General features: G+C 33.0%; 1 protein-coding gene and 1 pseudogene across 1 annotated transcript; one reads left to right on the forward strand and one right to left on the reverse strand.

The window, feature by feature from the left end:
• Nucleotides 1-2,655: 2,655 nt before the first annotated feature.
• On the forward strand, nt 2,656-5,100 carry LOC105131966 (116 kDa U5 small nuclear ribonucleoprotein component-like; annotated as a pseudogene).
• Nucleotides 4,997-6,514, reverse strand: LOC105131965 (116 kDa U5 small nuclear ribonucleoprotein component-like). Its single transcript, XM_011035201.1, has 5 exons — nt 5,874-6,514; nt 5,658-5,755; nt 5,397-5,555; nt 5,125-5,230; nt 4,997-5,048 (listed from the first exon to the last, which is right to left on the reverse strand). The coding sequence occupies exons 1-4, from the start codon at nt 6,211-6,213 to the stop codon at nt 5,141-5,143; spliced, it is 687 nt and encodes a 228-aa protein (XP_011033503.1). The 5' UTR covers nt 6,214-6,514; the 3' UTR covers nt 4,997-5,048; nt 5,125-5,140.
• Nucleotides 6,515-12,051: the final 5,537 nt, after the last annotated feature.

Genomic DNA, 12,051 nt, shown 5'->3' on the forward strand with positions numbered 1-12,051 from the left:
ATAAAAAAATACCATAAAATATCATAGAAAATTACCTGAGTACCCCTGTATAGGTAAAAGACTGAAATACCCTCGGATTTCTCTAAAATTTACGAAATTACCGCTGGCTGCGCGTGTGGCTCACGTGCGGCTACTGTTGGTGGCAGCGAAATTTTCTAGTGAGATTCCAGCCAACAAATGGTTGATTCTGGTAGATCTGAGGACGAGGATTCTGATGGTGGTGGTCTCAACAGCCGTTGATGGCTGATGAGGGAGAATTGTCGACTTGAAGCTCCGGTTGGCCGATTCTGTCGCGGCCTTTTTTGCGGCCAGATTCGGCGGTGAAAACGTGTAAAAAGACCGGTTTTTTGCTTCAGAGGAGGCGATGCACCTTTCTGTGGTGGTTTGGCCGCTTAAAATGACCGGAAATGGAAGATCAGAGGAGAAAGAGAGAGAGTCGTCGGCGAGAGGAGAGAGGGGCTATGAGATTGTGCTACGGTGCAAACACGCGCATGGTGCACTGATGCATCTGAAGCCTGTGAACCGTTAGATCGCGGATGAACAGATCATGCGGCTGTGATTGGCTTGATCTGCAAGTTGATCGGACGGTCCGGATAATCTGAGTTTTATTCCGGTGTGGTGCGGTGTACCGAGTGTTTGGTACACCTGATGACGTGGCGCAACAGGATAGAAGGGCAGATTATTTTAAACGCTGAGATGGATTTGAGTTTTAATCCGGTGTGGTAAAGTCTATTGTATCCTAAAAAATCAAAGGCTCAGATTTAAATACTATTAGATCTAACGGTTGGGATATTTTTGGTATTTTTCAAATTTTTTTTTTTTTAAATCAATATCTTACTCGCGTGAAGAAAAAGTAGAAAATAAGTGAAGAGTATCAAATAGTAATACAAATAGTAAGCTCGAATTCAGAATTCTCTTCTTTTCTTTTCTTTTTTTCTTCTCTTTTTTCTTCTGGCTTGGTTTCATTGGCTCTTTATAGCCAATGATAGGGGACAAAGAATCACGGATTGTGCAAAATTTTCAATCTATAGATGCACCGCCTACCATCGGCAGAAATCCTCCACCTACTGTGACAAAATTGTATTATTTTTTTTGTTTTATTATATATAATAATAATATTTATTTATAGGAGTAAAATTAAAAACTCAAATCAGTATTATAAAATGCTTTTCAACAGCTAAACATCAATTTTAATTACCAAAAAAAATCTTTATATGGGTATCAACTCGGTGGACCGGGTTTTTTGACCAAAAATAACAGTTTTGACCAAAAATAGCTTGAAACTCATTTTTTTTATCCCAGTTGACATGGTGGGACCCGTTTTAACTTGGTGGACTCGGTTTTGACCGAAAATGACGGTTTTGACCTGAAACAGCCCGAAACTCATTTTTCATCCTGATCGACATGGTGGGACCGTTTTGACCCGGTTGACTCGATTTTGACCCGAAACGGTCTAAAACTCATTTTTCATCCCGGTCGACATGGTGGGACCCATATTGACCCGATGAACCCGGTTTTGACCGAAAATGACTGTTTTGACCCGAAACGACCAGAACTCATTTTTTATCCCGGTCGACATCGTTTAACTCGTATTGACCTGGTGGACTCGATTTTGATCGAAAGATACGGTTGACTCGAGAAAATATATTTTAAACTCTTTTTTTTATTTATATTTTTTTTGTTATGAATAATAAAATAAAATAACATTCGAGAAAATTTTAGTAAATCCAAAATTGGGTTACAACAATGTCAATAGTTTTACAATTTTATATACTATGATTTTTTTGGATATAAAAAGGAGAAATATAAATATTAACTTTTCGTTAATGTTGCTCATCTATCCCATTTTTGCGAAATAGAGTGCAAATATCCTTTGTAAGATATAAGTTAAACTTTCCACCAAATTACTAGTATATATATAAAGAAAAAAATAGATGTTTGTTGCCTCCCAGAAACTCAAATTAAAATCCTTCAACGTAAAAACTATATGATAGACAATTGACATGTTTTGCTTCCAAGATTTTCCTCAACAATTATTACATTTTGAAATTATTAACCAACCTTTCAACACACACAAATCTCTCATTAGAATAAAAAAAAAGCTCAAAAAGAATTTTTTACAAAAAAACCAATAAAATAAAATAAAAAACCTTTAAATTCAACTTTGTGTGTGTGTGTGTGTTGATTACTCATTTCTATGCTTATATTTTTTAATTAGTATGTTTTCTAAATTTGTTTTAATAATCTCTATATTTAATTTCTATCCAATCTCATTATTAACTATGCATGGTAACTATATAGCATTATCAAATACACAATTCATGAGATGAATTTCAGATTTATTTATTTACACAAGCAAATGAATTGTCTTAGAAATATAGTAAAAATATTTTTTAAATAAAAACTCTTATAAAAATATCTATAATGTGACATTTGCATGTGCAATTAACATGCATATTTTATGGAAGTTAACTATTGAATTAATTTAATAAAATTAGATAATAAAATCTAATTGAATGAATTTAAAGAGAACATAAAAATTAATTGATTAAATTATGAATATAGCAGTCGAGATGAACAATTCACACAAACAATTTAGTAGTAACAAAGACGGCGGATCTTATTACAAGACAGAGAGAGCCCAATTAATAAATCACAGCCCAGCAAAATAAACCTACCGAGATCCGTCTACCATAACGAGCGCGCAATCTACAGAACCAGAACCCCTTCAAAACCCTCTCCCGCCCTCCCTCCCTCCCTCTCTCTTCTACTTCTAGGCATGCAGCACCTTCTCTTCTTCCTTTCTTGCCTTCATTTTTGCTTATGTATATTGTTTCGCGATTCAGTTTCTATTTACACAAGCTGTCCACTTGGAATACTTTCGTTACGACTGAATGGTTACTATCCTAGTTACTTTCCTGTATCGTCGTTAGTATGGATCTTTAAGAAATGGGTTATTCGATTTGTAGAGAAAATTAGACACCCTGATGCTAGTGTGAGCTTGTTAAGTTACCGCGTTTATGTGTTTCTTGTTTTCAAGTTGCATGAGGTAAAAAGGTGAGATTTGAAGTTTAGTTCGAGTGGGAAAAAGGGGTCAGTGAGATTGTAGTCTTCGTTTTTTTCTTAACTTTTCTTAATCAGAGATTATAATGGTTTTGTTTTTAATGTTGATTGATACAAAATGCGAAGAATTTTTAAGCACAAATTTAGTTGGTATTCACTGGGTTTTGTGGAGGTTTGGCTGATTCGGCGGTGTTTGGTTATTGATTTGGTTTATGATTTGGTATGGCAGGTTAACGTGGTGACATGGACGACAATTTATATGATGAGTTTGGGAACTACATTGGTCCGGAAATAGAGTCTGACCAAGAGAATGATGGAGAGGAAGAAGATGAAGAACTCCCAGACAAGCCTCATTAGGATGAGGAGGAATCTGATGGTGAGGACGCAGTTCATGCTTCCAATGGGTGGCTTGCTGCTTCTGATGATGTTGATATGGATAACCAAGTTGTTCTTGCTGAGGACAAGAAGTACTACCCAACTGCGGAGGAGGTTTATGATCCAGGTGTTGAAACGTTGGTTAATGATGAAGACGAGCAGCCTCTTGAGCAACCAATAATTAAGCCTGTTAGGAACATCAAGCTTGAGGTTGGGGTTAAGGACTCTTCAACTTATGTTTCCAGCCAGTTTCTTGTTGGTCTCATGTCAAATCCCTCTTTGGTTCGTAATGTTGCCCTTGTGGGCCATCTACAACATGGGAAGACAGTTTTTATGGACATGTTGGTTGAGCAAACGCATCATATGCCCACTTTTGATTTAAATAGTGAGAAGCATATAAGATACACAGATACAAGGATCGATGAGCAAGAAAGAAGGATATCTATCAAGGCAGTTCCAATGTCACTCGTTCTTGAGGATAGCAATTCAAAGTCGTACCTCTGTAACATCATGGACACCCCTGGTCATGTCAACTTCTCTGATGAAATGACTGCTGCATTCAGGCTTGCTGATGGTGCCGTGTTGATTGTGGATGCAGCTGAAGGAGTGATGGTAAGAATTATTTTCAGTTCAATATTGCTAAATTCATTACAAAAATAGTACGTTCATATCCTATTATGATTTTATCCACACATATGTGGATTACTTTGCGAAGCCCTTTTCCTTAGATAGTAAATTCATCAATCATGATGAGTTCAATACATAACATATTCTAGTCTTCTTCCCAATAAACATGAAGTCTGCAAATGGTTTTGTCCATGATTGGGCCAATTGCAGCAGCAAGGCTATAATATTCTATTGTTTGACTTGTGTCAACTTGTTCTCAAAACCATGCACCTATAGATCTTGTTTAAAATTTGAAGATGCTATTTCATGATATAACTGTTGTTTCTATGTGTGAACGAGCTTGGTCTAGCTGCTTGATATGACAAATTTTCTTTTTTTGCTTTGGTAAACACGGAGAGGGCCATACGCCGCGCAATTCAGGAACAGCTGCCTATTGTTGTTGTGATCAATAAGGTAATTCCCTCCTACCACTGTCTCTATTGGCACGTGCAATTTGATTTTTCAAATATTTTGATTGTTTCAGTAAGTGCTCTTTGCATATTTTGTTTTGAAGGTTGACAGACTCATAACAGAGCTTCAATTGCCCCCAAAGGATGCTTACCATAAGCTAAGACATACCATAGAAGTCATCAATAACCATATATCTGCTCTCTCTTTGACTGCTGGAAATGTCCTAGTTATAGATCCAGCTGCTGGAAATGTTTGTTTTGCTGGTGCAACCGCAGGATGGTCCTTCACTTTGCATTCCTTTGCCAGATTGTATCTCAAACTCCATGGTATCCCATTTGATGCTGATAAGTTTGCATCTCGTCTCTGGGGGGATATGTACTATAATCCTGAGGACAGGACTTTCAAGAAGAAACCTCCTGCTAGTGGAGCAGAAAGATCGTTTGTTCAATTTGTGCTGGAACCTCTTTACAAAATACAGCCAAGTGATTGAAGAACATAAAAAAAGTGGTCCTTCTCGTGCACCCCACTGAAACCTATCCAAAAGAACATGAAGGCTTTAGTTAGGCATTTGGTTAAAAGGTAAACGAAAAGAAGAACGTTCCAGTTTACCCTTGAACAATCCAGTTTACCCTTTAACAATAGAATCCTTCACGGCACCCAGTAATCCCATGTCCACTTCAGTAGGAAGAGTGTCATCTAGCAAAATGTTAGGTCCCTGCAGATATCAATGTCAAATAAGATTAATTAAGTTTGTTTAATCCAATCATTGAAAAATGAGTGAATTAGAGTATCACAATATGAGCAGGATTTGACCACAGATCATTTGAAAAAATTAAATCACAGGTAGATTGTTCTGCGAGTACATTATGCATCTAGATTACCTGCTTGTCAGGGCCAAAAGCCCATATGGATCGGGCTGCAAGCAAATCCCAATCATATTTTGTCTTGAAGAAGTCACCTAGAGCCTTCCGGTTCCAGTCAATACTTACAACACCATCCTCAATGTCTTCTGCAAGCCCTTTTTCCAATGGCACAGCTATCTATAAAGTTAAGAATCATTTCAGATTAACTAAATTAAAAGTCCACAGCATTGAAATAGAAAGGCCCAAACTAGATCAAATAAAACTTTTGGCCTTCTTTACCATGGTTATTTTGTTTTTCTTGCTGGGTGTTTCAGCAAAGCATTTCATTGATGAAGACTCCACCACTGTTTCACAGAATGAGACAACAGGATCGGCTACCTACATTTGACATGAAGCATTAGAAAAGATGAATCTGCATTAAAACTAAGAGCATCCCATAGGAAAGAGCAGAATAAATCACAGAAGTATATTAAATAGGATTGTGAGAAATAGATTCCTTGACTTCCCCTTCAGAATACAGCTCTCTAAGGTCCTTCATAATAGAATCCAAGTACAACTCTCCAGTACCAAGAACAGTGTGCTCCCCAGACTCCTCGACTTTAGTTATGGCCAGAGGATAGCTTTTACTAATCTTCCTAAGACCCTCCACCATCTTGGGCAACTCGCTTGGATTTAGAGGCTCAGTGGCGGTTTTAACTACTGGGAGAGTATTGAACTGAAGTGGTCCAAATACGTATGTATCTTCTTCATTATAATTCACATTACTGAGAGTTGCAGTTTTCATAATTGAAGCATCCACACCTTCAATGAGAACCAAGGAACCAGGAGGTGCCATGCTTATGGGTAACCTATACCCTATACCGAGCTTGATATACCCATAGTTTGGTCACTTCTTTTACTGTCATGTCCTCCTCATCCTCTTGTGAATAGCCTTCTCCCAAAACTTTTATAGACTGCCTGTCATAATTTTACCACTATAAACCCTACAAAAAGCATCAAAGGAACTGCAATCTGACTTAGGATACAGTTTGGTCATATTAACCATTAAGGGGCCAGAAGGATCACAATCTACCATGGCATGGTAAATCATTGAGTCTTTGGGCCCAGTATAGGTATGATCAACCTTTCTAGCAGCGCCACCCATTTGTTGTGGAAATAAAAGAAAGCTAAATCAATGTCTCGTGAAAAGATGAGAAATTAAAATAAAACTACTATTATAATCCATAGTAAAAATTATCTTGATCTATAATGATTTCCCCGTACTATTTTTTTCTTTTATAATATGTTTATTATCTAATAACCTGGGATAGATTTGATAAGATCTATTAGATTGTTTCATTGTGTTTTAGCGAGTGTTGTTAAGAGAGTATCCCAGGTAAATTAGTTGGTCTAGGTGTGGCCTGGATCTACACTTGAGATCTACTCGAAGGAGATTAAAATGTTAATGCAAGCCTTTTCTTTTATTATGAAGTTGACGGTGCAAACTTTTTTTTCTCTTTAAATTTTCAACCTAACAAAAAAAAGAAAAAGAAAAACAAACCCATCAACTTCAGTTAAAAAGAGGAAACATGTAAAGGCTTGAATCATTAATAGAAGTCTAACATCCTTGAATGGTCATTCTTCATTTTAAATTGGATGAAATCAACTCTTGTATTTTCAATCGAAGGTGACTTGATTTCCTTTGTCCAACTCCATTACTAATTACAAGAGATATATATTTTGTATAAAATATTTTATAAGAAAATTAATTAAAATAAAATACTTTACAAAACCTAAATAAAACAAAAAGATATGACTGATATTTAAATTTATTTTATTTATTGAAAATATTTCCAACTCATAAAATTTCATAAAATATGTTACAAAACAATTATCAACTATTTTAACCATTATTATTATTATTATTGTTGCCACCAACACTATCACAACTTTTATCATTACCATGATCATTGTAATTATCATTTTATTATTGTCACCATTATTATCACAACCTTTGTGATCACTACCATCATTGTAATCATCATCCTATTGTTGCCACCACTACTAATATAACTTTTATCGTAATCATTATTATTATCATTATAACCTTAATGTTGTCACCTCCACTTCCATTTCCACCTTACATCTTATTATTATTATTATTATTATGTTTTTAAATTATTATTCATCCACTTCCATTTCCACCTTACATCTTATTATTATTATTATTATTATGTTTTTAAATTATTATTCATCCACTTCCATTTCCACCTTACATCTTATTATTATTATTATTATTATGTTTTTAAATTATTATTCATCCACTTCCATTTCCACCTTACATCTTATTATTATTATTATTATTATGTTTTTAAATTATTATTCATGTAAAACCTTCTCCATTCATGGAAAGATTTACACAAAATGAAGAATGGATGTATGAATTCCATATATTAGTATATAATTATATGAATGATATGAAATTACCTTTAATTGGAAATAAAGAGACAATTTTGACTCACTATAAGAAAATAAGATATTGAATAAAATCTCAATCTTAGATCTAACTCTTTGACCTTAGAAACCTCAATCAATTAATTACAAATTAAAAGAGAAAAGAGTTTTATTATATTCTTCCTCGTAATGCACTATTAATTGAAATAGTGCTTTATTTTATTATTATTATTTGAGTGTTTTTTAATTATTTTTTTTTAATTTTATCCTTTAATTTTATAGTTGTTTTTTTATTGAGTTATCACACTTTCATGGCACGAATTACGAGTTTGACGAGTTAACTTAGTTGACTCAAATTTTTTTTCTTCTTTTTTTAATTATTTTTTTCTTTCAATTTTATCATTTAATATTTGGTTAATTATGAATTAAACTTTATAATTTATTTTTTTTTACTTTTTATTATATTATTCTAGCCTTATGACCCGAGAATAATGCTTAATGGGTTAACCCGAGTTGACTTAGATTATTTTTTTTATCTTTTTTAATTGATTCATTTTTTGATTTCATCATTCAACACTAGATCAATTAGGAATTAAGCTTCATAATTTATTTTGATTTGCTTTCCATATGAGTATCTTGCACGATCAAGGTAGTGGGTTTTGAAATTTTAACCTCGGTTAACTCAAATCATTTTTTTTCTTTCTAAGAAGTTATCTTGATCTCATGACCTAGATTACGAGTCCTTCAATATTGGATTTTATTTTTAATGGGATGTCTCTATCTCATGATTCGAGTCGTAGGTTTACCGAGTCAGCCTAGTTGCCTCAGTTTTTTTCTTTATTTTAATTAATTTTTCAATTTCATCATTTAATATTATATTTTATTAGAAATTATACTTCATAATTTGTTTCAGTTTGCTTTTTATTAGGTTATCTCGGCCTCATGATCGAAGTTTGACAAGTTAACTTGGGTCGCTTTTTAGGTCAGTTTTAATTGATTTTTTTTTTAATTTCATCTTTCAATATTGGATTGATTGAAAATTAGGCTTCATAATTTATTTTGATTTATTTTATATTGGGTTATCATAGTTTCATAACCTGAGTCATAAATTTAACATGTTAACCCGAGTCGCAAAGTTATGGCTTTATTTTCTCTTATGAAACATCTCATCATATAATCATTAAAATATATTATATACTTATGGACAAATTTGTTCCCTTTCCTAAAATTATTCCATTGATCTAAAATATTTAATTTATAAAATTGAGGTATGTAATTCTCCTGAAGTTCTTATTTTATTTTAGTTCGATCAATTATAGGAGGTTTACCTCTTCTTTTTAAACAATCCTCAACGTGTCTTCAATAAAGTTTGGTTTAACTAATGAACATCATCTTAATAAATCTAACTTTTCTATTATCAAACAAATTATGCTACTCAGAAAATTGATCTATGTCACGAATCCACATATAAAATATCCAAAGATCATGATGACCATAAAAATTGAGGGATTCTATTTTATTAGGGTTTATGACTCACTCATTAATGTTATCATGCTGAGAGTAACCTAAATGATATTCATACTAATGGATATTAGGGTGAACTTTCCTACCATGGTTATTCCTCCTGTGATATTTAATGGTTTTTGAATGCCTTACTTGAGAACTCTCTTAGGATTCAATTCTTTTACACATGTTGGTCATCTATGTTTGTAGTTCCCCTCAAATGACCCTAAAAGTATCACTAAGGAACAGGTTTATGGTAAATGTAATTTTAAGTTTGGACATTAGATGATTACGATACAAATACATGTAACATTAACTTAAAAATGAAATTGAGATCACATTCTTACAAATAAATGTGATGATTCTTACAAATAAAATCATAATACAAAAATAAATCTATTTTTTTTTAATGTAGAGATTAATCAAGTACATAAAACACTAGAAGAGTTTTAAGCATGCAATGGTGTACCTTTAAGTGTAAATTATTAATCAAACATAATGTCACATGCAATAACTAACAAATAACAAAGAAGACTAGATGCTAAATTATCATATTAAAAGAGGTTGATAAGCAAAAATAACATATAGAAATGCAAGGGAGGATTTTATTTTATTTTTTTGAATTTTGAATTGTTTTTTAGACACAAAAGTAATATTAATAGCAACTTAAAATGACAGGTGCAAAATAAATAAAAATCAACAAATTAAAAAATAGAATAATTTATTGTGGTTGATGTAGCAACATTGAGGAGTATAGTAGAGCTTGCTTTTTAAAATATCTTTTCTTATAAATTTATAAAAACAACATATTTTTTTATTTTTAAAAATTATTTTTATTATTAATATATGAAAATAATTTAAAGAATATCAAAAAATATTAATTTAAAATAAAAATAATTTTTTTTTAAAATATTTTTAAAACTTAAAATTCTTCGATGACATGGTATTGTTGACATGGCAGGGCTGGATGAATTTACCGTGATTTGTAGGCTGATCTTTGGCTAGTTTATGCTTCGGTTATTGCTGGTGACTGCGTGAGGCAGTGATGGTCTTCTCAGTGACTATTCAGGCAAGGCAGCGACTGAGGTGGGTGATATACAGTGGGCAACAAGGAGACCAAGTTTGTGGGTTGGCTGATTTGCCATAGCAGGACAATCTGCTGGTGGAGTCGTCGGTTTGCAACTGTGAGGTGGGGGAACGAATGTGTGGTGGGACAGGTGTGGGGGTAAAATAAAAGTCTGATACCACACATAAAAAAATAGATTTAAAGTTGAATAAAAAAATAAAAAAAGCTAGAAAATAAAAATATAGGGTTGGAAAAGTTTACAACTTTATAAATTTTATTCAACTCATTAAAAATGTCTAACATCTAAAAAAATATAATATAAATATCAAAATCTTAACTATAAATAAATAATTAGGTTTGTAGCTCACTAAATAAATATCCAATAATAATTAAATTAAACTTAATAAATAAAATAAAATAAAACAATAACTAAATTAAGTTCAATAAATAAACCTAAATAAAACTCAATAAAATAAAAGTTAAGCTATCCTTCATCATTATAGATCATGCGAAAGTGTGAACCATGTCTCAGGTTTGGTATTTTTATCATGGAGTGATTAAGCTTAACCACTAGTCCACTAACTTTCGTAGGAATAGAAAATACTTCAATGCTTAAATTAGTAATTATAGTATGAGAATATAATATATAGTAAAAGAAGATATAAATTATAGAGAGTATGTATTTTGATGCGGAACAACAAACAAGAGAATTAAAGTCGGGAACAGAAAGAAGCTTTAGAAAAGAAAAAATATGAAGAAAAGAAGAAAGGGGATTGAAGATATGCAAAATCTGTAAATTTTCATTAATAATAAAAATCCCCTTTCAAGATGACAGAATAACCTATAAATAGTAAACCCTAAAACATATCGCTATTGGGCTCGGCCCATCTATCAAACTGTTTAACATAAATAATAAAATAACAAGAGCATATCAAAATGGGCTAAATAAATAAAATAACAATGAGCAGGCCCAAATGAGCTAAATAAATAAGCAGGCCCAAATGGGCTAAATAAATAAAATAACAATGAAATAGGCCCAAATGAGTTTAGTCTCCCAATCAAAGCGTGATAAGCTAGGATGTCCTACGTCGTCTCTGTCTATATGCTCGTGTAGTTTGGGGTGTGGGTCTGGTGTCCCCACCAACTATCTCGGGGTTAGAGAAACTCGATCCTGTCGAGTGTAGCACTAACCGACTCTGATAGTACTCTCAAAGATCTGGATCAAGCTGCTGTAAAGTATCTCTAGTAATCCAAGTGCAATTTGAGTCAGATCGACCTACCTAGCGAACTAGAAACCATTGAACCTCACCATTCCTGTTAAAAACAACTTGTTCATCCAGAATAGCATCAATATTATCCTTTAGTGCTGATGTTAAGTGAAAGGGATAGAAGTTTCAATAGGATCATCAAGAGAGGAGTTAAGTGGTTTTTTAAATGGATCATTTGGAATAGGAAGTGATCCTCAATGTTAAATGTAGAGCATAAGCATTTAGACCAACCCGTTATAGTACTTTGAAAGGGCCGGCACTACGTGCATACAATTTTCGATTACCTCCTGAAGGAAACTGTTTCAGGTCTAATCCGTATCATAACATAGTCTCCCACATTAAACTTATTATGTCGTCTATGTAAATCATCTTGAAGTTTATATTGCGCATTACTTGCTTGAAT

This window comes from Populus euphratica, unplaced genomic scaffold, assembly GCF_000495115.2.
Source record: "Populus euphratica unplaced genomic scaffold, PopEup_1.0 scaffold73.1, whole genome shotgun sequence".
Lineage (NCBI taxonomy): Eukaryota > Viridiplantae > Streptophyta > Magnoliopsida > Malpighiales > Salicaceae > Populus > Populus euphratica.